The following is a 27,343-nucleotide window of genomic DNA, read 5'->3' as shown; positions in this document are numbered from 1 at the left end:
TAAAAAATGAATCACACAAAATGACAAACTGACCTGTCCTTCGCCAACACTGTGCGTATCAATGATGGTGACCACACCGGGGTTGTGGGGGCTGCGGCGGCTTGTGCTGTGAGGTGTGCCCTCCTCATCTGGGGTGCCTGCAGGCAAGGTGCCTGCCAACTGGGTGACAACTTTACCCACCATTGTCAGGCCTGTCTTTAAAGTCTGGAAGAAAAGGAAGAAGAAATTATTTTGGTGCTTAAAACACTCAAGTAATATATTATGATTTACTGCATTTATTTATTTTTTTTTTACTCCACTTAGTCTGAAGCCTTTGCGGGCAATGGAGATGAGCAGAAGTGCATGGGTGAATGTGCAATACAGTGTCTGTGTGTGTGTGTGCATGCACCATGTTCACTTAATGCTTGCTGATAACTTGTAGTGCTGATGACTTGTAGCACTGTAGCCACAGGAGACACCCATGTGTGCATGTGAGCGTGTGTGTGTGAGGCTCCTCTGTGTCCGCTTAAGGCCCAGCCAGGGTGTCTGGCTCAAACACACCTCTGTGGCTCGATTGAGGGAAATGGATAGTGCTGCTTAAGTGGAGTCTATCTCACCTACTACACTGTCTTTGCCTAATGGAGTCCAATGCGTGTGACTGTGTGTCTGTGTGTGTGTAAGCGCCAAAGGGGCCCCGGAGAGCCTAATCAGGCATTCAGACTAGGCGGCCCTGTCAATACAGCGTGGCGCCTCGCGTTTGTTGGGTCTGAGGATCGCCCACTGTCTCTCTTTGCCACTTGGCCAGGCACACTAACAGTGTCTGCTGGCTGCGTGTGTACGCCTGCATTTGTGTGTGTGTAAAATGCCAGAACAGCCATCAATTATTAAGTGAGGCGTTTGGCTCCTAATTGATCAACACTAATGTGTTTTCTAATCACTGCAGTTGTGGAGTTCTTAGTGGTAGTCCAAACAGGGGCTATTGATCTGCCGGTGGGGAGGGGGCTGGGGTCTGAGGCAGATCATGTCTGATGGCTGACAAAAACACATGAACACACACACACACACACATGAACACACACACACACACACACACACACACACACACACACACACACACACACACACACACACACACACACACACACACACACACAGCTATGGTCTGATGTCGCCATCTAAACAAATTACAAAGTAATTTAAGTGAAAGGTCTTTCTCAATCATCCACGCAGGAGTGATAGGCAGCAGCACTGATGATGTACAAAAATTTACCGTAAGAGAGAAAATCAGGAACATGGAGTCCAATTGGTCAGAGCCGTTGCACTCTCTTTTATCTTTCTTATAAACAAAAGCCATTACACTTTAATGCTACCCCCCCTTTTTTGTTTCCATGTCTCTGGACGTCAGCACTAAGAGCCAGCGTGTCGCGCCACAAGCCAGAAGGAGATACCTTGTCATCCATATTGAGATATATGGTCCTAAATGAGGAGAGGGCGGGCAAGCAGACTGCCTGTCTGCATATCAATACCCCGGGCCATTGTCCACCCCTTAGACCCCTTATGCCGCTAACCTGTTAGCGACACAGTACTCTTTTTGATGTATACCATCATTAGCCTGCTAATGACTCTTCTCTCACACTAGCTGTTCGCACTCATTAAGTAAAGGGGAAGGGATACACTTGCTCTTTGTAAATCAATTAGCCCCTTCCTCTGGGACGCACAGAGAAACAGACTAGAACCATATAAGGAACTAGAAAATCTGACCAGGAATGAATTTCTGGTATCAAAGGGGGCTGTTGGCTGTTAGTGAGCCATCTTAGAGATGCTCCCCCGTGGAGAAGAGTGAAACGAGACCGATGGAGAGAAACAGATTGCAGTGGGAAAAAACAGATAGGCAGGTTGATGAAGTGTCTCATAAGCTCAGCCCCAGTCAGCCGGGCGGGCCAGGTGGATCCAATGTCAGCACATTTACAGATGGTGCAGGCAGAGCTGGAAGTGCTGTGTTATGTGCTGTTTAATATCAGCAAAGGCTTAAGTCAGACCAGAGGACCTTTAGACAGATTATAGCCACAGTCTGAACATGAAAACTCCTTTTCAATTTAATTAAGGACTAGTTTAGAGTGACTCCTTCTGTAGTGGGTGTTGTTTCTCTGTTGTTGTTTTATGTGTTATTATGCTTGGGACAAATAATAAATGAATTGAACTGAACTTTTTGAAGGTAGATTAAAATAACAAGAATTAGGAACTTGTTGTTTTTTCTATAGTGTACAATAGAATAAGGGGTGTAACAGTGTGTTCTGGTACTGTTCAGTACTCTGTGAAGCAAAGGATTACAGTCAAATTAGCCTACGTCTTATCATGTGCATAACATACATTCTTAAGTGCGAGCTCTACCCAGAAAGCTTAGGCAGTGTCTTGTGGTTAGCTAAACCATGGAATATCCTCCCTTGTTACTAAGATCCATCATTTAGAAGTAAGTATAAGGAGTTAGTTACAGTGACACTACACAAAGAGCAGTGAATCTGACAAAAACTGTTTTCTGACATTGTTCAGCCAAAGTGCAAAGTGGGGAATGTCTCTAGAAAGAGAATCAAACATGCAGACACTGAATTCATCTATTTAAGGGCTTTGATTTGATTTTGAAATAACAACAACTTCCAACTTAACTTAACATTTCATGTCAGAAGAGGTCTTGAAAAGAGCTTAAGCACTGCTATTACGTTCCTTCACATGTGTATTTCAGTCAGCTCTCTGTGACTTCCCAATAAAAACAACTGAAGCTGCAGTCGTCCAGGAATTATCCAGTGCCCCGTCAGATGCTCTAACCACTGATGAATGGACCTCCAGGGCTACAGAGAGCTACTTAACTGTGTAAGACTTGAAAATACAGTGAGTCTTGATTGAGTATAAACATAACTGTTGAATTAATGTGAAAACCTGGGACTGCACTGCTGGCTCGAATGCTCAGTTTCACTACATTTAAAGATGCTGCACGTGTCTCAACGGAACAATTTTATTCCATAATTTGAAATAATGCAGGTTAGAGTTTTTTGTAATAACAATTGAGTATTACTGACTGACATGCTAACATTAGCGATCACGGAAATCTGATATTTGGAATCGATTTATATTTGCAGAAAAATTTAAATCTTGAATACAGTGGTGGACTGTAACAAGTACTTTTATTTAAGTACACTTTTGATGTACTTATAATCCACTTGAGGTTTACCATTACCCCATCTGTGGCACAGTAGCCTTCAGTGTCTTGTTTTTTGTAGCCTATGGAGCTGCTCCCCTATGGCCATTAGAAAGAATGCAAGTTTAAGACACTTCTGCACTGGCTTCACTTGACTGACCCGGAACTCCATTATATTTACTGTCAACGGTTAAAACGAAAACTAAAAGGGTTGAGCTGTGAATAGTGTTTTATACTCGGTAGTTCTATACTACTTAGATATTTCCATTATCAAAAAATATATATTTTTAGGAAAAAACAAAGAAAATCTCTAAATGCTGAGCCCTATCTATGGAACAACACAAAATAAATGATTGCCTGGTCATAAGTTTGTGATATCCAGCACTTCAGCTCAATCATGTTGAAGTGTTCAAGGTAACAAGCCTAAGGTATATACATAAGAAATTAAGAAAAAAAGGAAAAACAGGTCAATGTGTGCATGTATTGTCACTCACTTTGGCTGCATTGATCACTGTGGCTGTATAAGACTGTGCGTTGTCACCGCAAGCTCCTCCACGAGACTGGTGACATCTGATCAACTGCAAAGACACAAAGATTTACAGATAAATAGATGTACGAAAAGGGAAAAAATGTGGGGAAATTAACTGTGATTTCAGACATCCAAAAGCCTCCCCTCTTCACTCTTGGGAGGAAATTGGTTTTGCTTTCAAAGGAACATTACGAAACCAAACAGCCAATCTGTACTGATTTAATTTCAAATACAATATCACTTGAATGGCTCTGCCCCAGTATTACTCTTACGGTTAAAAAAAACTAGATTTTGTCATTTCTGGAAATCCTTATGCAGTCACACAAACAGTGGTCCCATCTGTCAATTACTTGAGTGGGCCAGCACCAAAACACTATTGTGCATTAAATGTATTGCAGAGTGTGCAGTAGAACATTCTGGTTTGTGTAAATACTTAACAATCCCATTAAACAGGAGAGAACAGAAAACTCCCGTGCATCTGTTGATTTTCAAAATGTTATCATCTCTTTTGGACTCTTCTTGGAATGAGTTGTTTATCCAGACAGATTAAAGAGGCAGGAAATAGATAAAATGCATTTTTTGGATAGTAAATATGTCGCTTTTCTGATAAGGCACTTCTGCGAAGGATGTGTGTGTGTGTGTGTGTGTGTGTGTGTGTGTATGTGAGTGTGTGTAGACTACCTTGTTCTCAGCGTAGGCCAGCCAGCGGCTTCCCAGAGCTATTGGGTTGAGGCTGGGGCCGGGGCAGGGATAGCAACCTGAAAAGACACAAAGATGGTCAGGCTAATAGGGGCACCAATGATAATTACAATAGAAATAAACATTCATACACATTTTGGTAAATAACTTCATGATCAAAAGTAAAAAAAAAAAATCAGGAACACATATGCAGGGACTTTCATAATCCCCCTCCCTGAAGAGTGTCTGTAACTATCTTAAACCATTAATGTGTTTGTGGGGAGTCTCTTGTTTGTGAAGATAAATGGGAGTCTAATGAGGGTGACGTGTCTGTGTGCTTGTGTGTGTGCACACTATGACCTAATGGAGACTGTGGTACCCAATAAATTGAGGATGGCTCCTCCGCTGATTGACCAACACAGTAATCCCTGCGGGGACACACACGCAAACATGCACACATTTACACGCAAACACAATCGGTGTACTGTCAGCAGAAATAAAAATAGCGACCAATAATCCTAAACGACAAACAAAGCTGTGCATTCACAAACAGATAAATGTCTCGGACACTGTAAGAACGTATTTTTCTCTTCCCACTCCAACAGATGTGGAAGTAAACAAGGACGCGGATTGCTATGACTAACACCAAAACTGAGAGTCCGACTGTCTATCACTCCTGCTGCAAGACGGAATCAACCAAAAACAGGCAAACATGTGCTTGTAAACAGAGTGAAGAGATGATTGATACTGTCATAAATATCTTTAAATGCTAGCAGAAACAGACAGTGACAGTCTGCCTGTTTCCAGTATGCGTAAACATACGGGAAACAAAATGTTGATCCAATAATGATCACACCCGCTGTGTTTGAGAACACGGGCACTAGTCTCACTCTCTCACACACACGCGCACACGCGCACACGCGCACACACACACACACACACACACACACACACACACACACACACACACACACACACACAGACCTAATGTAAGTGCGTGGAGGTGTGGGGGAAATGGTTTGCTGACAATAATTTAGTGCTCAGGGAGCAGATGAGGTGGAGACAGTAATTTAGTGTGCTGTGTTGGGGAAGGGGTTGGTGGGGAGAAGGGGGGGGGTTGAGGTAAGCCACAAGGGCTGCTGGTAACGCCAGAGAAGCCTTTTGTGCCTCTCCAAGGCTGAAGGGAGCCCGGGCGGTGAGATAACATGTGTTTGACATCCTGGGTGGAGAGCAGGGGGCTGAGCAGGGAGAGGAAACATACACGATAGGTGGAATGAAAGGAAAAGAAAAGCAGGGTTCAGGCTTTCAAAAGACGAACCCAGAAAGACCTTTGTGAGCGTGGTCCTCACAGGCTGATATTACATATTTCAACTTTACATTTTCTTTACAAGTTTCCTAAAGTTAGACACTAAATAAAACATCTACTGTTATTGATGCTGCTGCTACTGTTTCAACAAGAAATACTTCTACCAATAACAGTAACTGCCTTATTCTCATATAGTAAACTGTAAATAAAGGCCCTACAATATACACTGTGATCCTCCTACAACTGTACAGGCCTAGCACAAGCCAACAACGTCTCTCAACAGGCCAACAAAATCCTTATTTGCAGCCAAGATGCACTGGATGATCAACATGAAAAACAGCCTGCGTCAACATGTGTCACTGCAGACAGACCAGACAGAGCTCACCCAGTCAATGGAAAAATCTGCAATAAATAGAGAGAGAGTAAACAGATTTGAGCGGAGTAATGACTACAAAATGTGAACAAAACAGAGAGATCTGCACAAGCAAATGCACTCATGTACTCATGAGAGTATTCTCAGTGTGAGGATTTCACTGTCCTACAGTCAAAACTGTACGAGCAACTCTGATCTGTATGCATGAACACACCTTGTGAGCAGCTCAGCTGATGTGCAGGTCTACAAGTCGAGCACACTGGAAAGATCGCTGCATTGTTTGTACATTACACTAAATGTTTTTGGCTCAAGGTAGTTTTATGATTCAGACAAAGAGAATCAAAAATGTAATTAGCTGAGAAGCTAAGAGGTCTCAAATCATCCAGCTCCAAATGTAAGGCTGGATGAATTGTATTAGTGAAAGAAATGGATAGAATTATCTTTACCAACCAACCAAACCCAGGGCCAGATATGGACGTTGCTTTGGACAAGTACAGTTTTCTGAGCACTCTAATAAACCCTACATCTGTCTGATTTTTAGTGTTGTGAAAGCTATGAGGGGATAAATGGAGAATGAGACTGCAGGCCAAAGTGAGCCACATCAGATTTCTTTGCTCATATGGTCACATGTGACTCCGATCAGAGTTCTTTATGTGTGAACAGCACAAATCACATGGAATCTGATCTTTTCGATTAAAACTCCTGTGGTCCAAATCAGATACAGGTCATATCATAATCTGTGCGACTTTCACATCTCACTCACTACGATCGTCATGCGAGTCATTTCAGGAGCTTGACCTGTTAACACTGGAATCTGATATGGGCCACATTTCTAAATGAATGTGAACAACAAAAATTAGGAATGAATATTCAGTATATTTATATTATATTCCATCCCTGACAATAGATCCTGATAGAAATGTCACACATTGGGCTTTTAAAACTAAAAGGCTGGTAAGTCAGAGTCGTGATTATTGTTATTACATGGCACGAATATACAAGCAGCGACAGACACACTTTTACTGTATGAAAACACAGTAGGTACCAAACCATGATCATTGTGAGTTGTTAGACATGAAAGACAAGGCTGTGGAATCAAGTCCCCGCTCACAGTATGCACCACTTGAATGCAAAGCAAGAACATAAACATGGGACGAGCCTTAAGTGCTCATAAAAACATGACATGTCCACCATCACATCCCTGGAGAAGAAACGGACATACAATAGTAGAATGGCTCATCTGAAGCAGAGCTGCAGCACATTACAGGACCCTCTGTTTACTGCTTTTACGGCCCAAACAGACCAAACAACGTTATGAAGAGGAGGCCCCTGCATTCAGAAACGATTAATAACTATTGAGCATGTTTGGTTTCCTGTGGCCCAGACACTGATAGGGAAGGCAGGCAGACAAAGAGGAGACACATTAAAGCCAGCCAGTAAGGTCAGTTTACTCCAGTCAATGACTTAAGTGGACAGCAATGGCCATGTAATACAGTCTGGCCTTTCTTTCACAGCCTCCTTGAGCAGACATGGCAGGTACAGCCAGGAGGATGCAAGAGCTGTGTTGTAAACAGTTTTCTTGTGTTGAGCTTCAAAAGGAGGGCCTCACATCATGTTTTGATAAAAGCACTTCAGTTGCAATGCAAAGCTTGAGAGAACCAAACTGCAGCGGGCCTTGGTGGCTGCTTGCATTATAATCAATGATCTGCTTTGTGTTTATTTGGCTTGTGTGATGCCAGCATGATAGAATAACTGATCATGTTTGGCAAGGTTAGTGTTGAAAAAAAACAACCCATCTTACACGACTGGCGCTGTTTGTTTGTGCTACTGCATATGGTACAGAACACAGCGGTCAGATCCAACATTTCATAAATGTTTCCATTGGCAACAAACTAAAATAATTTGCAGTCTACAGAAAATCTAACTTCTTTGTAATCTGAATAACATGTCCAATCAGGGATGATGGTAAATGTAGTCAAGAATTTTCAGTCCAGCCCATTTTCTCTCTCTCTCTGTGCTCCAATGACAGTTAAGCAAGCCTCGGCCCTATCCTGTACTTTGATGTGCTATGTGCTAGGCTCGTCTATGTTTTAAAGACAACCACATTTGGAAGAGGGTTAAATGATAAAACTGACATATAGTCACACCTTAAGTTAGCAAATGTTAGCAAAACGCTAGCTGACTAGCTAGCTAATTTACATCCATCGTTAGCTGGCCAGATACATCTGATAGCTAATGTTGGCAAAATGGAAGCTAATTAGCTACGTAAAGATTGAGATAGATTAGCTAGCTAGTTAGCGTTTTGTTACCTAATCTAATTATCTAATTTAAGATGTGATTATATGTCACTTTTATCCATTAACCATCTACAGAAAGCGGTTGTCTTTTCAACATAGGGAGCATATCTACAGGAGTACAGGAAAGGAGTTGACTGAGGTTCCAAGAGGGGCAGGGCTTGGGAAGGGTCAATTGAAGCAATACATTTCCCAGTGCGTGCTATATTGGCAGAGTCTACGTGTACCAGTATGTACTGCAGGAAGGTTCTCACACCCACACCCCCTGAGCAAGCCAAGTTAGCTGCTGGGTGCTGATCAGTTAGACAACATTGCCAAGCAAATTAATTCCTGCAGTTTGACCATTTCTTTTTACACATAGCACAAGATACACACATAAGTTACCTTCAGGCACCAAACTGAAACAGCCCATTCATACTTTGCACGTGACGTCACAACTACTAGCTGGCGGGCAAGAACATCGTTCTCCAGCAACGGAACCCAGTAAACTAATCAAGGATCTTGCCAGGACGTCGCCAGTTTTACTATACAAAAGTATATATATATATATATCATATGTACGTGATTTGATATGATATGATGAGAAGAAGAATACATGTTACAGTACACACGTTACTGTTCTGTACTGCGTCTACTTACTTACAGTTACTTTGCATACATACTATGGTACAGTTATTACTACTACATTAACGTTACAACCTAACAGATTGCTAACAGGGTTAAAGGCATTTCGCTGCCCCAGCTGCTCTTGTCTGTTGTCTGATGCTATGTGGAGTGGATGAGCAGGTAGGCTACAATGTCTGACATCCTGTTAGCCATATATGATACAGACTAGTATAAGGTTTTTTTTAAACTTACGTTGCTTATCAAGCTGTCATTGGCGGCAGGCAGGGTGTACATATTCAGATGAAGACATCATCACACGATGGAACAGATGTCACTTTGTGTATAGCTACAAACATGCAAACGTTAGCAAACGTTAGCGGGTAACGTTAGCTAGCTAACTAGTAACACTCCCGTTAGCTTTCATTATGAAGATATTCCTGTTTTTCACCTCCCATACGACAGCGCTGTTAACCCATCCACTCTTGAAAAAAAGATAGCTATCCATACTTTTGTAGGCTTTCATTTTTTGTGCGGTGTAAGGTAACAGATATATGTAAATATATGTTTCTTGCCCGCCAGGTAACCATGGTAATCATGTGACTGCAAAGTATGAATAGTTCTTCCCTTATACAAACTACATCACTGTACATGTCAAATGACAGATTTTGCAGACTTTTTTCCATAAAAATATCTTGCAGTGAGGAATTTTCCATCAACACTAACTCGACATCCATATAAAATGTGGCAGATTTTTCCTTTATAAAACAAATAGGAAGTCAGAAAAACAGAGGTAAGATACCGCTAAAATATCTTAAACTCTAAAATAGGTTTATGGACACACACATAATCCTCAAAAACAGGTATTATACTGCATTTTTTTAAACTTGGGTGAAGATTTCTATGTAGTAAATGCATGTGTTTAAGTTTCTTACTTGTAACAAAGAACTTCTTAGTAAAGGTGCAGCTGTCAAACGCTGCAATCTTCTCTTGTAGGCTCACAGCAAGAATGCTTGAAGAGGGAGAAAATAGTACATTAATTGAATGAAAATAATACATGCAGTGTATGATAAAATATCAGGGTCTTGAGTTTCTTTTTTTAGATCAGTTGGTCCAACAGACATACTGTTTGTTGCAGTGGAGATCATAGATGGGCGTCTTGAACTGAATTGATTTGACCATTTCCCCCGTCCGTAGAGAATACAGGTCAGCACAACAGTAGGGAGGGCTTGTCCTGAAAAGAAACACATACAGTCAGTCTCTAAATACTTTATGCAGTCCTCAAGTAACAACTGATGAAACACACGTAACTAAAGCAGTAGAGATTTGAGTATTAAACAAAATTCAAAATGTGTCTATGACCAAACTATGTTTTAGAGAGCAACTTAACACCCTTTTTAACTTAATCACACTCCCTTCACATATTAAAAAATGCATTCAACCACCAAATACAACTGTCTACAGCAACGTACCACCTTTTACTCGAGTAACTGCAACCCAACTAACGCAGTTCAAGCGCTTTTTACCTTTTTGTAAAGACGGTCCTATGAATAATTAATTTTTACCATCTTTGATAATCAGGAAGAATGAAAGGATATTGATGAAATTGATTTCTGTTTTTACAAAGGGGGCCTATCAGAGTGACTGTTTAGGAAACATTTTATATAATTCTGTCATTATCATGTATTATTTACTAGATATGCTTCTTTTTTACAAATTCAAAGTTTACTTCTCCCTGGCACTAGTCCACTGTTCTATTAGACAATTTACTTTATTTTACAAACCAGATATACGAGATATAGGCCTACTTGTATAGTTCTAAAGTTTGCTAGCAGGCCTTAAAATCAAGAAGGCCTCACAACCCCCCATGAAGTTTGGCGACCCCTAGTGGAGGTCCTAAACTACTCAAAAAGCACTGATCTGGACATTCAAAAGCCCAAAGAGGGTACATGCCAATATGAAAAGCAGACTTTCTTAAGAAGAATTATGTGGAACACAGCTGTTGCACTAATCTTTTTTTTTTTCAAAAAATATCCAGCTATTTCAACAATTTTGTAAGATCGCATTTGAGACTTAGCCAGCCACTGGCTTATCATGTGTCCAACCTCTTTTCTAGCTAACTTGACAATCTCCATCATCATCGCTAACATTGTGGCAAATGCAGCCCTCGCACGCAATTCTTTTATATTTCAAAGGGATGCCCACAAGGAAAATTTACTATTTCAAAACAAACAGATGTACATCCCGGATAATCAGAGTCTTTTGTGAAAATTCAGGGAGACAACGTCAAACCGTCTGCCAATAAACTGCACATCAGACCACATTTAGCTCCAACCATCCCTACATTGTTTCTCTCAGCAGCTCCCTGGAGTATTCACATAGTGTTTGTTTCCACCATGTCCCACTGGCCGACCCCTTCTGAGGGTCCACATAGTGAAAGGGAGTAAAATGAAGGGCAAAACGGGAAATGCTTTGTCATGCAACACATTTACAAGAAGCCTTTCTATCAACACGGCAAAGAAGAAGGTTACATGAGGGAGCCTTTCCAACAGCAGGCAGTGACTGCTGGTGAAGGAAAATTTAGACATAAATCTTAATCAAGCAAGACTCCCCAACCCCCCGTCCCCTGTGCCCCTTCCCTCTCTGTGCGAGGAAAGCTTCTACCGGTCCTCTATTCTCTGTCACCCTTGGCGAGGCCTGTGGTGCCGCGTTGGCTGAGGATGCAGGGGTGAAATGCGGTGTTAGTTTTGTTTCTTGAGCCATAGGACTAAGTGCTTTCAACAGCCTATTTAGTCTGCCTCTGCATACTGAGTGCAGTTGTATGCTTCATCAGTCTCAGCATGGACATTCAAGAGGGAGGTCAAAGTAAGCTAAATTGTGCCTGTAAACACAATGACCCAAAATGTGGAAATACTATAAATGGAGTTCAGAATCAAAAAAGTAACATTACAAAAACACCTGCAGGCTAGCGTTGACTGTATTTAAATTCTGAAGGTTAGGAAGGCTGATTTGACAACTTGATCAGTAAGGAAACCCCCTTCCTGCAGACTAGAGCCATGCAGGGCAAGACACGATTAGGAAATAACAAGTTTAAACAGTGGACAGCTATTGCCAAGTCACTGAGAGAAATCTGGACATTATTCAAATGACGAACTCATAATGTGAAGACTTTCATCCATTACAAGACACAGATGACCTCAGCCATGTTGAATATTCCTGCAGCACACCATGTTCCACTGACCGACTCTACTGTGTCAAGGTCTGTCTGCCTTCCCAGTCATTACCATTGCTCCTTTTCTTCTTTATGGTGGAAAGAGATCTGCTTATCCCATTCAAAACTCTGACACATGCACACACTGGGTGTACCAAAGGCAAACAGTGGAGCAAAGTAGCCATTTTAGAATATAAATCACTGTGTAACAGAGCAACGTAAACATCTAAAACTCATTACAAAAATATCCTTATCCTGTAAACACTTGGGGAAAAGTGTGATATCTCTGGTCGAGTCGATTTTTACCAACATCAGTGAGTCACAATGGAAATCTTTCAGATTCTTTTGTTATCTTCGACATTTTAATGAATATGTATGTATTTGTTACAGCGTTTGACAAGGTATATATTTTGAGATGTCAAATAAATCAAATCAAAAAGCCAGCAAGGCTTAGTGTGCATGAAAAATTGCATAAACATTGCAAAACTACACCCACACTAGCAGTGGTATGAGGCTGTACTTAGGCAAAACAGTGCTAAATGCTAATGTAAGCATGTTAATGTTTTCACTATGACCAACAATGCTATCATGCATGTTAGCATGCTAATATTTGCTATTGAGGTTAGGAATGTCATTGGTTAATGAGCTCAAGCTCTCTTTTTAATTCTTCACACCTTTTTTGTGGACAACCAAGCGCAACACCATTTGAACAATTTATTATGCCTTATCGATTCCTACAACGGCAGGCTTTTGACCCCACCTTTGGGTGTGTTTGTACAAACGTACAAAGCTTACTGAACCTTTTGCATGTTTCTACACAGTAAATGCAACATTGTTTTTTACCTGAAATTTCATTTTGCATTTGATTGGCCAGTCCATTTTGTAACAGAATGGATCAGTACGGAGTCATGGAAAAATCCCAGGTCAGGATTAACAGGATTAATGATACAGCATGCCTCTGCAGCAACACCCTCCAACCCACTGCACCAAAATGCAGTAGTCTAATTGAAAAGAACAAGGAGATTGCATTTTTGACACATTGCTTTTGTCAGTCTGAATGCTGCCTAAGTGTTCCAATGGGGGAAGCTCTTAATGGGCCTGATGATAGAGTAACCAGCTTCTCTTTCCAGCTTTTTCTTCCCCTTCCTTTCACCCCCCCCACAACTCTGCCACCCTTGTTTCCATGGTGTTTTGACGTGGTCTTTGTGTATTTGTGCATTTGCCATGCCTTACAAGTATTAAACCTTTCTTTCAATATGACAGCAAATGCCAAACAGTGTTAGTGTCTGCAGACTGTTGCTTGCGGAAGTTGTGCTGTATGTATTGGCAAACGAAGAGCCAAAGTTGGAACTACAACTGTTCTTGAGGAGAACGAGGTTCTAGGACTGACAAAAGCAAAGCTAGGTCGGGGTTTCACAATATTTTCTGGCTTGGGCCTGGTTTTTGAAGTCTAATACTGGCAACTAAAATTAAACTTAAATTGCGATAACCAACATTGGAACTACAATACTGTTCATTTAAGTGACGTATATGTCTGTGCTATATTTTCAAGAGAATGGAAGAGGTTAAAAGCTCTTTATTTCAGTAACAGTATAAGAATCTGTCTGTTTTTTTTAAAATTAGACATCTCCCTTGACCCCATCTGGATACAGCTGAGTGTAGGGTTGCAGCACTATACCAAAACCATGGTATAGCGAGGCATGATAATAATACCATGTACATTTGATATTCTATGAAATCTACTATATTAGTGTTATCATAAAAAAACATTGAATTCTACCCTTTAATGTTAAAAAATATAGGACATAATATCTCAGAAAATTATAATAAAGCACTTGATCAACCAAAAAACAACAACCAAAAAAAAAACCCCAAAACCCTTCTGTTTTCTTCTAAAGGTCACTGTAACTGATAATAATTTGGAACCCTAGTTGAGCGCATTTAAGTATATATCAGGGTTCCCACTCTTTTTAAGAAATAGTTTTCCAGGACCTTTCCAGGACATTTTCCAGGGGTTTTCTTGACAATACAGGACAGCATTTGCTCACAAACCGTAACATTAATTTTGCCACAGCTTATAAGTAACAGTTCAAATCAAGTAGAATTTATTTAAGTTTTTCAAGATGTGTGGGAAACCTTATATATGAGTGGCTTGTCAAGGTATATAAGATGTATACCTTTTAAAGTCGTCTATTTAGAACAAAAACCCACATCTGGGACTGTGCATCATATTTTAGTTAGACAACAGTGTCAATACAGCTGTGACACAAAATGAAAAGAGAGACAAATTTAGGAATGTATTGTATATGTTGAGCGACGAACGTATTGTAATCGACTGTGGTACATATTGTAATCAAATAAAATACAGCTGCTCTAACTGCAGTGTTAGGGTAGCTTCTCTTTGTTTAGTGTTAGATAATACATTATAGGACTATATCTGCAGAAAGATGGCCATTATTTTACATGAAATGTCAATAAAATAGCTAAAAATGCATAACATCATGAGAATGTTGAAGGAACACTAATTCCCCCTTTCTAAGTAACCAATCTAACTGAAAAGGCTCATCATAAAATCCTATGTTGGTAATCCTTTCCACGTAACTGCAGTTACAGCAAACAGCCGGTCAGTGAGCTTTTACTCTCCAGCTACAATAATCTGGTTTCAACACAATCCTATGGAACACTGTCTGTAAACTGTATGCACAGCTGTCAAAGAATCTGCTGCTCTGAGCCGATGCAGGACCATGATTCCGAGCTGCAGCTGACACCATGGGCACAAAAGCCTTCACCCAGCACTGCTAGCGCGCGCACGCGCACGCACGCACGCACGCACACACACACACACACACACACACACACACACAGCCAAACACACACACACAGACACACACACACACACACACACACACACTTACTTAGTTAACATCAGAGGCGGTACTTTGACACACAATACATTTTTCTCAACGCAGACAAAGGCAGGAACACACACCCAGAGATGCAAGATGAAATAACTGCTGCAACAACATCCAACAACCATCTTGAAGACTGATACATGAGCTAAACCCGATGGGAGTACGTGTCACATGTGCACACACACATATAGGCATTTATAGGTACAGGTACGAACTAGTGTGGCTATTGTATGTTTTCCAAGCCAGCGGCTGGACAGTAGCGGCACCAAATAAGCCCTCAGATCTCTTAGCCCAGGCCTGGAATTAGAAGACTGTCCCAGGACTGCACATGTACTTTGTATGTGCGTGTGTATTTGTGTGTGAGACTGCTTGGGTATTAGCGCAAGTGTGTTCCATCCTCCAATCTCAGTGAATGCTTACTGGAGAAGATAAAAGAGGTGCCACAGAAAAAAAGTTTAGAGCAATCCCTGATTCATTTTTCTCTCCTGATGGTCCTGAACGTCTCCGTCAACATTTCAAAGGTCCTCGCGGTACGAGCACGGCTACCATTACCCATCAAGAATACATGCATTAAGATTAATACAAAAATTTCACCCGACGATAATTTACTTTCAGGCGGCTGCATCATCGATTTCAGCATTATCAGAGTCCGATCAATCCAATTCAAAGCTCTATCCCGAAAAATGGGCCTCTGGAATTGATTCAAAGGGACAATGATAACCCGCTATTATAGAATCAAAATGGCACAGGGTTCAATTGTTTTGCTTTTGCAGTATTTTAACAAATGACCCAGTTCTAATGGAGGCAATGCAGGGTCAGATGTAATAAGATTTCCTGATGCTGGGGACGTTGGGGCGTAGGTTGAAAGCAAGGCTAAATCACAATTATCATTATGGATCATGGCGGGATGTCAGTCCTTGCACATGTTAAGGTGACGCCGAGCACCATTCCCCAGCTCAGTAACAGGCCTATTATGATGGCCCTATTAGATCAATGTGTCAATTACTATTACTCAAACTGGCCCTTGGGTCTGAAAGGATACAAAATGAGGGAGATGAAGGAAAGGAGGCTTGGCTCATTTACTTCCTTTGATAGGACAAGAAGCTACTTCAGAAATTAAGGAGAAAATAGAGTGGCCCTGCCAGATACAGAACACACAAAGTGCAAGATGGTAACAGAACATGAGAAAGTTGGCAATTCATTCTTGGCTAGATTCTCAGTCTTGTTTACTTATTCTTTGATTAGATATTTAGATATAAATAACTATTTTATTAAGGAGAAGAAGAAGAAGAAGAAGAAGAAGAAGAATATCTATGAGACAAAAAAGAAAAAATGTAAATTCAGTTGAGAAGTTTAACTTCTTTTGTCAAAGAGACACAAGACAAAGTCATGTTGCGGCTCTGTTAGGCTCTATGCTTTAAGCTAAATGCAAACATCAGTGCACTATCATCCTCTCCGATGGTTGGCAGGTAATGTTTACCATGTTCACCATCTCAGTTTTCCATGTTAGCATTTGTACACCTGAGGCTGACAGGTGTACAAATTGAAGTGCAATTTGATCATAGGAATCAAGGGATCACCCATGTCATTGGGATACATCCTCAGAAAACCATTAGCATCTGAAAGACACTTAGTGAAATCTTTTACCTGCTGGTAAAGCTATATGAAAAGTCAAGGTATCAACAAAGTATATAAATATTTATTTTATTTTATTTTTTTAAGTGGGTGAAGTCAATGATACTGCGCTGCAATGCTTCAATTGTGATGCGAAGAAATAGCATGCATGCCAATGTCTCTATTAAAGTGAAGAATAAAGTGATGAATCAGCCTCATGCATGAGTCATACATCAATCATAGTCTATTTTTACTCATAATCCGTGATGATGAAGATAGAAAAATAGAAACGCTTGGCACCAGTATCCAGTGCTTTTAAACAATACCAAGGCATACTCCAGGCACAGCATTCACTTTAAGTGGCGAGGAAGATCACCCACAGTGAAAACTATTAGACTTGACTTGGGTCAAAGTCCAAACAGTCCAAAATTGGATTTTTCTAATCCTAAATTGCCATGCTTGTAAAGCAACCAGAGGGCACACCTGCTGAATCCATTTCCTTTTGGATTGGCTTGGGTCATTTTTCTGTTCTACTGCTCTGCCACTGTGCTGCACTGTGCCAGATTTGGAAAACTTCCTAATAACACAATGTTTAATGTGACTTTTATAACCATGTGCAAGTCTTACTTTTAGATATGCAACTGTTTACAATGGTCATTACGGACCATTATGGATGGCGCGTGTCTTATTATTGTCCCATTATCATCAATCTATTCTGTGTACTTCCTCATTGATGAAACATGTTGACATCTGTTATTTTAATTTTCACATCAATGCTGCGCTTATTCCATGAGCACTTTCCCTCTGGCTGAGAGAATCTGCACACATCTTTTTATGAACGTGAACCAAACCAGGGGATCAAAACCACAAGATTTCATGTGGCTGTGGAAAGCATAGATGGAAGCCTGAGGAGGAATTAAAAAGCAGGCAAATAAATTCATTTACAAGGAAGGGACGTCACCACATTTCCGACTGGTGCAAAGTTTTACAAGCTCCCCAAATACGAACGACAATTACATGCTGTGGAAATGCTAAACAAATACAACCTCGGTTTGGGAAGTCAAGGCTGGTTCTGCTGAAAGAGAGAAGTTTAATGCTCCAACTAAAGACTGTTGAACTTCTGAGGAATGGCATTTCCACTATGGGTTCAACTGATAGGGCCTTCTGGATACGGAAACCCGACATTTAAGATTAATATTGCCAACATCCACTAGTTTATGCCAACATTCAACAAGTACTTAAAGTTCTCCCCAGAATTTTATTCTTGGAGGGATAGGACATCCTATGAAAAAGTAGTCCCCACTGCAACAAGAAAGGGGAACTGTTGACATTCAAAGCTGACTTTGGACCTTGGATACAGAAACTGATCATATAATCCTATCACAACGTACATTTACTAGCTGTTTTGGAGCATTCAATCATGTCACCAACTTTATCTGAAGAAGGAGTTGTGACGGAACTATATATCATGCTTAAATTCTCATGTTTTCTTAGCACTTGAAGGACCTCTTGTCCATTGGTGCATGGACAGTCATATCTACATCTACAATTCCATGAAAACTGGGGAAAAAACGGTACTGCAACATTTTGTCCTTACTCCCTCCTGTTATTTGTTTTGTCTTTTACTCCCACTGGTCTCATTCTCAGCTCAAACGCAGCCCCCCCCCCCATACTCAACAAACGCTGGCCACATCAGAGCCTGCTGGGGGCCTGGAGGGAGCCACATTGATTCCGGCAAGCTGCAGGCATTAGTAGGAAAGTAATTAGGGTAAAAAGTTCAACCACAGCAGAGCTGCCAGAAATACATTTCCTTCACTGTTTAATACTGCACATACAGTATAATGGCCAGTATTTTGGAAACACACTGCCCTGTGTGTGTGTGTGTGTGTGTGTGTGTGTGTGTGTGTGTGTGTGTGTGTGTGTGTGTGTGTGTGTGTGTGTGTAGATTGTCAGTGCATGTACAGACTCCTCTCCTTCCTCATTCTTGGTCTTTGCGTATTAAGGTGTTGTATTATAACTAAAAATGTGTAAAAAAGCATACAAAACCATTAAATTTGACTGTACTGGCAAAACAAAGGTCTTGTATCTTTAGGAACTACCCAACAATAAATAGAGTGACAATGAAAAGAAATTCAACATGGGATTTTATGTATATAGTCCATAAATCCAGCTTATTCCTTCTTCAGTTTGACAGCAGTGAAGTGGATATTAATATTCATTACCCAAACCATAGCTTGCATTAGATCCAATTTTAGCCATTTTAGTCTTGTGTGCCAATTCTCCGTCTAAGTTAAGTGGAAGCACTTGACACAAGAAACATCTGGTCATGGAGGAGTTCTTTCTTCTGCTCTGACATCTTAAAGCTGTATCTAGAAATGTGACAAGTTAACTTTGCATTTTTGTATCTGCTTATACATAAGGAAATCAGCTAGAGGACAGCTTGAAGCCAGGATGCAACATTTATGCATTACAATGCGGATGACTTGAGGTGCTAAGAATTCTGGCTCTCAAAACTCACTTTCCTGCCTTTACAAATAACTCCCCACCCACTGGAGGTTCAAGACACTCTCAATAACACCACCCACCCACCTACTGGCCTCCACTAAAAACTGGATGTCAGTGCAAAGAGCAAACAACCAAAACATTTTACCGTTACACCAGTTTCATTCAGTAACCAAAACAGATTAGTAAAACTGTTATTTTGTCAGTTAGAGGCCACCGACTGACAGAAGACACAAGAAGCCAGACTGGTTAATGACCAGTTAAAACCACTCATGGAAAAAAAAAGCTTAACAATTCTACAAGCTGTAAAGGCGCAGGTTTTCTTGTCACAGGAGACCTTGAGTTATATGGCCTTCCAGTCTGCACGAGAAAGGCTGATCAAAGTCGCAATCTGCAGATGCTCTTAGGGGACCTGAGGGAAGGTGAATCCATAACAGGATGACTGCATGCTGAATACCAAAAGAATCTCTACATACTATTTTGTATATGCATGCACCATCACAGTGTCCTGGCTCAGGTAATAGACAGGGAACAGGGTAAAAAAACTAAGGCAAATCAGGGCGTATTTAGTTAAGTTCTACCTCAGAGAAGGACTTTCAACCCTGACCTTCAGCAGGAGAAGGACAGCTCCTTGGAGAGACTTTGATGTCACTATATTACACTTTTACCCACAAAACACTGAAAATAGAAAGATTTTTATCTGCAGGCTTAACATACACAGCCAGTCCCAAGTCCTCTCCTAAATGTTGGTAGAGATGGGAGTCATTTCCTAAGTTAAAAGGTCCAGTGTGTAGGATTTAGTGATATCTAGCAGTGAGATTGCAGATTGCAACCAACTGAACACCCCTCGTCTCAACCAAGCGTGTAAGATAACCTACAGTGGTCCTGAAACTCACAAAAAACGTGAAAAGCCCTATCCAGAAGCAGTGTTTGGTTTGTCCATTCTAGGCTACTGGGTGGTTCAACATGGCGGAGTCCGTAGAAGAGGTCCCACTCCCTGTGTGGATAAAAACAGCTCATTCTAAGATAACGAAAAAACATAAAGATTTTTATTTTCAGGTGATTATACACCAATGAAAACATACTTATGAATATCATATTCCATTTCTGCCAATAGAGCCTCCTAGATGTTACACACTGAACCTTTAAGATAAAATGTTTTTACAAATACATCAGACTTACTCTGAGACGCGATAAATATGAAACCACCAGTGCTACCACCAGCCAATGCTCATTTATCTTTCATCTGACTTTGGAGGAAAATTACAGTACTGCTATATACTTAGTTTAATGTAAAAGGAAAGGAAAAGGTTAAATGCTAGTAAAATAAAATATTAATTGCTTTGACCACAGAGGCCTGGTTTAGGGAATGAGGTTGTGGTAGAAGTTTGAAAAGTCATTACTAATCATTCAGCCTGTCGGGTGTGTTTATATGCACCACTTCCAGTACTACTGAGTTTAATCTGACTTCCTATTTGAAGGGGGAAAACTGGCGAGGCAGAACACATTTTCGACAGACATAAAACAGACATGCAAGTCAAAATAAACGCTCCAGAGTGAAGCCTGAGCCCCGAAGCTCTGACTATGCACTGAACAAGTGTGTATGTCTGTGTGCGTGTGTGGGGCAATGAAAAGAGGGAAGTGGAAGACCAGATTACAGCCACTCTCATTTTCACGCAGGGGCATGACAAAAGGGTTCAGGAACGATTTCATCCAAACTGTTCTGTTTTTTTTCAGTGGAGAACGTGACATTCCTTCCCACAAATTGAAGACAAACTTTACCGACCAGGAAAGAAAAGATCACAAGCGTCTGTGGATTCTGCTCTGGCAGGACGTCCTTTCTAAAGACTGAGATCATCATGGACACATAACCAATAAAGCTTTTCACATTAAGCCAAGACGACGTACAAATCGAATATATACAGACTCTCCAGGATAACTTGCCTGACATAGCATCTTCCCTACACATTCAACTTGGATAACATGAGCATGTGTATGTGTGTGTTTTTGTGTGTGTGTCCGTGGGTGGTCATAATGTGACAGTGAAGAACACCATAACCTCATGGTGGATAAAAAGCATCACTTCTCCAAATCCCCTAATCTGGGGCTCGTTTTATACAAATGCTTGATGATTTCCATTTAATACACTTTAGAAGAGGGATACATCCGGTCCACAGAGCTAAACCTGTCATGAAAATGCACTGAAACACAAGGGCTTAGTGCCACAATGGGCTTTTGCCATCAAAAGTGTTTGTATGCATGTGTGAGCTAAGTGGAATTTGTTGCTTGCGACCATGTAATTAATGACCTGCGTTATTTCACTACAGGGTTTAAAGCAGATTTAAATATAGATGTTCTGTTGCATGGCATCTACTGCCAATGTGAGGGGCGGGAGGTGGCAGGTGGTGTCCAAAATTATAAAGAAGAGAGATAAAGTAGCAATGTCTTTTTTTGTAGGACTGCACCATAAAATTACACGACCTGATGCCATTATTATAAGCCAGATACACATTACTTGTGTAGAAAATCACTGCCTATCCAGTTGTATGGATATTTTACCACATTTATTGTGTGTTTGGTCTGATTGGAATTTGTTGGTTCCAATACCAGTAACATACATCATGGTACAATAACTATCATTACAATTGTTTTTTTGGTTTTTTTTTTTTTTTTTTTGGGGGGGGTGGTAGAGAGAGACTGGTTCTACAATGCCATAGCAAAGCTGCAGAGACCCAATTCCTTTAGACAGTGCATGCAGTGGTAATTGAGCTATAAAAATGACCAACTTGTTCAATAAAATTGTCACATTTCATTTAAGTAAGAACATAAACAGGTTTTTCAGCTGACTTTAAGGCAAAACTCTAACAGAGTTAAAAGAAATAGCCTCTACAGGAATGGAAAAAATCAAGGGCACTCCGTGTATTATGGACTATTCAGGAGCACTGCCAGACTCATAATATCATTTGCCCAAACATGCTCTTCTCCCATGCTGACATGGTTGTTGTTACCAACCAAATCGCTATTATTTGAGCAAGGAATTAGCGGAAATGTACTCTATAACATTTTGGACCATTTCCAATGATAAAGACAACACACACAGTTATCTCCACTCCATCAAGTAACTACAGCTCCCAATGATTGAAACAGCACAGAACAGTTGTCAGTATCTAGCTCATGTCAGAGGGCCTTATAGAAAGCATACTTCATGTAAAACAGTGAGCCAAGGCCAAACAAAACATACAATCACTCTTAAAGTAGATCTACAATGATGAAATACTGCAAAATGTATCTTCATAGGAAGCCAGGTGATTTCAAGTTATCTCAGTTTCTGCAACAGCACATCTGGGTACTTGATGAGAAGAAAAGCAGTTGTTTTTGGTTAAATTTAATTAAATGTGATGGCATTGTCACAGGTTTAGGATTACAATAAGGATTTAAGGTTGTGTTTAAACTATAACAGCCTTTTGTCTTTGGACTTGTGAAGTTAATGAACTTCGATCAGTGTATGAAGTGTCCACAACAGTAAATTACTGAAGTAGGTTAGGTAGCCAAGAAAAGAAAATGAGAAAAATTTGTGAACTAGGGCTGCAAATAATAATTATTTTCACTATCAATTCATCTGCAAATTATTTTGTCAATCGATAGATTGTTTGAGCAATAAAATGTCAGAAAATAGTTAAAATACACAGACTATCACATAAGACAAGGAAAAGCAGTAATTACTTAAATTACTGCTGTAAAGAAATCTTTGAAGTGAACTGTCACAGATTTCAGGTGTCTAGGGAAAAGAAAGAAGTTGTTTAGATTTTGTCAAGAGATGGATCACTTCATTCCAACATTAATAAGAGACATTTTCAACCTTATCTGCAACACCTAGAAAGAGGTGTTTGCAGAAAAACAGACTCTGAAAAGCACATTTAAAACATTATTGGATTGTTTGTACATTATCCCTAAAATACTCAATGTGCTTCCAGTTTGGATATGCCTTCCTGTTTATGGAACACAAGCTTCTCGTTCTGTAATATACTGTATTTCCTGCGGACAACACACTGTCACATTGCACTTAATGTGATCAGCAGTCACCACAAGTGTTGCCAGGTCCACAACACAGACTTCATACTTAACTACATAATAGATTTCACAAAGTTACAATAATAATAAATAATACAATGAAAAAATGTATGAAAGAAGGAAATGTTGAATGTACAATTAACAAATGGAAAAAAAAAAGTATGAGACATGAACGACAGTGGTGACATTCATGGCATAGAGCAGCTAAAAGCCCACTGACTGTGCTGGCATTCGAGAAAAAAAAAAAGAGTATCCATGGCCAGCAAAGGTGACAATGATATCTGCTCAGAATATCCAACTTCATTAGCCCGAACCTCAAAATAGCGCATCCAGTAGTAGTATGTGCATGGTGAAAGAGGACTATATTGGTTAAAAGAAAAAAGGACCACATCCTCTCAGCATCTGGAGATGTTGTGAGGGGGTAGCTGGAGGTTGGAAATGTCACTGACAGTTCCCAAACTCGGGAGAACAAAGCACGCTTATTCATCATTGAACTTTTGCCCAAGAAGTATGTGCACTCAGACACCCACAAACACTTAAGTTGCCTCCGTCGTAGCCATAAAATTTACATTCATTCAGAGAGAGAGCAGCCTTAAATCTCCTAGAATTGTAATACCTGTGTATGTAATTAAAACAAATGAAAATAATAACAGCAAGAAGGGGAAGGAAACACAAATCCTTTCTAGAAATGTGAGCAGACATACCAAGGTCTGCAATGGCACCAGCATTCTCTACTAATTCCCGAAGCCCACTGGCACTGGTGCAGAGAGTGAAAGGGACGCATATGTAGCTTTACTGTCAAGAAAATCACTGGATCTATACATTGTTTGGACTTAACGCATAATCCTTTCCATTGATAAAATTATGTTGAGTGTGCCTGGCTGGAAATCCACAAGTACAGGGCTTCAGCACACATGCTTTTTCCCTTCTCTGGTTTTCCTTTAATTTGCAAATCTTGTAATCTAAGCCTAGAGCTGACTGAACCAACTTCTAAACCAGCACCGCTGTAGCGGCCAAGGCTCCAATCTGTTTTCCATTTAAGTGTCAAGACGGCATCCTTTTTGGTGGTTAACAAAATCTGTTATTTCAAAATGATTATATGCTAAAAATTGTGTGAGGACTTTAGTAAGTTTATGAACAGGCCCAATGGAAAGTACTGCGCCGCACCCGGAAGCCTTTTTCCTTCTCGTCTTTGACCAGAGTGTTATTTACCAAGCACTTCTGTAGGGGGAAGAACCAGGCTGTGCCATTCAGCCAGAGGTCAGGGTTTCTGCTTTTCAACACAGTGCATGTTTTCAGCATTAGTGTCGAGCGACGCCTGGATGATTCGCCAAACCGTCAAAACGCTGCCTGTCTCAGTGTCAGCGAGGACATAGGAAAAGCAGAAGCAACAGTAACGGCGTCAGAGAGACAGGGGCGGCAGTCCCTGGAAAACATCAAGAAGGTGGTCTCCATCAAGACCCAGCTGAAGACAGACTTCCTTATTTCATTTCCCCGGGAGGATATATTGAGTTAAATTTTGTGTTGCTCTGGAAGAGCAGCTTGAGTAAATGGGGGAAGAGGGAGAGGGGAAGGCATGGATCGGGTATGAAGAGGTGCCTTGGGGTCTGTCATTTTTAAAATTCACTTTCTTTCACTTAACAGAGACATGACATTCCCGATTCCAACTCAGAATCCCAGGGATCTACACATCTGTTTGGTATCCTTTGTCTGCCTATGGGGCGTTCAGGTACTGCTTGAATTCTAACCATAGTGCCACTAAGAATCCATGATTCACAGTCACTAAGCCCACATCACTGGCTCAGCTCCAGTTGGGTGCATGTGAACGGTTCATAACAAGAAGTTGGGTGTCCTTTGATGCCTCTTATTATTAACAGAAAATTACTTTCAGATGTAGGATTTGTACTTCATAACATAAGGAGTAAAACACTTTCCACCCCCTTCTGCACTTTTTATAGACCAAATGTCATGAGGATGGGTCATTCCAGAAGCACATAGAGGTTACTTTAGTTTCTCTCCTTTTGGTCAATAGCAATCTCTGTATTTTCAGGGCTGATCCACTGAAACTAACACACTTACACTCTCTGGCCACTTCATTGTCACTGAGAGGTGTTAGCTCAACTTACTTACTTTGTAGTTAGTAGTGGTGTTGTACTGGACTGCATTATATTATAAGATTAAATATGTTTCTAATGTTCTCAAGCTTCAAAAGAATGCTCAATTTTATTCAAAAGGACAGGTTCTTGATTTGGTTTGCTGTGTCCACATCTGCAATGCTGTCAGTCAAAGCTCTGAGTGTGTGTTAAGAACAGATGAGATTTCCAATTTTAATGACAAAAACAGACAATACTCATGTCATGAAGGCGGAGTGAAAATATAAAATCTTGGGGTTGCAATATTAAAAAAAAAATTAAAGATGCTCTAATCAATGTTTTTATATAAACAATGGATCTAATTAGAGCTTTGACTGGGCCCCCCCAAAAAAAGAAATCAAAGCCTGACCCCAACCAAAATTTCCACTTGAAAAAAAGTTCATTACAAGCTAAAGTTACCTACATTGTGAATATTTTATAGTGAGAACTATTATAAAAATGAATAAATACCAAATAGACGTATGCATTGTTAATAAAATATTAAATATATGAAAGAAAAAAATGTAATCTCATCGTGTCTGAGCCCGACCTATGGCAGCATTTTGGGCCCAGGTTTTTCCTGCATCTTTCAGCTTATTGTTTTGGTTTTACAGCCCATAGCTTCACTTTTTCGGTTCCCTCTTAGCGCTCTCGCCAATATAGTTTTCACCATCAATTGTTTTCAACCAAAAACCTCTAACAAACCCACTGTATGCTACCTGCCAAGTACTAAACAGCAAGCTAGTGACAAGCTGGTCAGCAAGGTTGGTGAAAACCAATGGAGTAAATATTTGTTTTTTTCACTCATCAGGTGGACACAAACAAAATATTGGATAAAAGCTAATGTTTCCCTGTGCCTGCTAGATGTGACAGGCAACACTTTGCCAACAAATTGGCCATATTAACAATGATCAATGTTGTGCTTGGCGACAAATTTAGGGTGTATGAATTTGTAAAATATGGATGTGTTCACACAAAAAGAAACACGGATTCACAACGTTTTAACAAAAATAAATCTGTTTTTTCTCTGTCTCATAGCAAAGAGCAGTGTCTAAACATTCTGGCAGCAGCTTCTTGTTTTTATCCAGTGCTGACCGGTGTTTTTACCTTTCATATCAGCCATGACTAATTAACGTTAATTCTTTGAGTAGCGTGATGGAACACTCTGTGACACTTTACAATGAGAGTGGATTGAGTGTTACTGTAGTTTCAACAACTCCGAAAGAATGATACATCTTCTCTCTAGCTGATTGCATAACATCACTTCCACAAGTTGCGTTCTCTGGTTAAACTTTCATTCAAGTCAGTAATTTCAATAGTGATCAATAACTAAAACCAACCAAATTAACTTTTTAGTTTTGAACTAGGACCTTCAGCATTTGGATCAAGTACCTTGTGAAGAACAAGGTATGTCAGATTTAGAATTGGGATTTATTGGAACACCCATAGTTTTTACTGTTCTTTCAGAGTAGTTCATAGAGTTTCATGTATAGTTGTTAAACACCTCAAATTACATTCAAAGTCATAATTCCAAAATGTGCTAAATTTAGCCAGAATGACCACTTCATTATTTAGTCTAATACAGCCATTGTGTCAGCTATTGTCTGTAGGGTACGGACTTGATTTTGGCCTAACTAGTCATGCATGATGCACAACAAGGTGTCATTATTTAATAGGTGAGGGAGTTAACTTAAAATGAATTGATAGCACACATTCCATCACAGTTAAAAAGTATTCTTCTTCTTCAACACATGGCTTCTGGCATCACTCATGGTTTAATTTAAGGCCCCTTTGTCTTTTCAACTTAATGCTTCAGATAAATACATATAACTCAAAGGCATGTTTGCCTTAATTGCTACATGTACTGGGAAATTGTGCTGTTGTTTTTATTGTTTATTTTGACCCATTTTGTGCAGCTTAAATTGGTTTATTTATATTTGCTAGTG

At 40.2% G+C, this 27,343-nt stretch overlaps 1 protein-coding gene across 4 annotated transcripts in view; it reads right to left on the bottom strand.

Annotated features, from left to right (window-relative positions):
• Positions 1–27,343, bottom strand: part of bcas3 (BCAS3 microtubule associated cell migration factor) — a 355,089-nt gene that overhangs the window by 307,478 nt on the left and 20,268 nt on the right. For all 4 annotated transcript variants that reach the window (XM_051398073.1, XM_051398074.1, XM_051398076.1 and 1 more), the window contains exons 8-12: positions 10,082–10,189; positions 9,891–9,967; positions 4,383–4,459; positions 3,667–3,750; positions 34–204 (exon numbers count right to left, since the gene is read on the bottom strand). In XM_051398073.1, the coding sequence (XP_051254033.1) occupies positions 34–204; positions 3,667–3,750; positions 4,383–4,459; positions 9,891–9,967; positions 10,082–10,189 (517 nt within the window). The remainder of the gene's footprint in view (positions 1–33; positions 205–3,666; positions 3,751–4,382; positions 4,460–9,890; positions 9,968–10,081; positions 10,190–27,343) is intronic.

The sequence above is a fragment of the Dicentrarchus labrax genome, unplaced genomic scaffold (assembly GCF_905237075.1).
Source record: "Dicentrarchus labrax unplaced genomic scaffold, dlabrax2021, whole genome shotgun sequence".
Classification (NCBI taxonomy): Eukaryota; Metazoa; Chordata; class Actinopteri; family Moronidae; genus Dicentrarchus; species Dicentrarchus labrax.
This window is presented reverse-complemented; position numbering and strand designations above follow the sequence as displayed.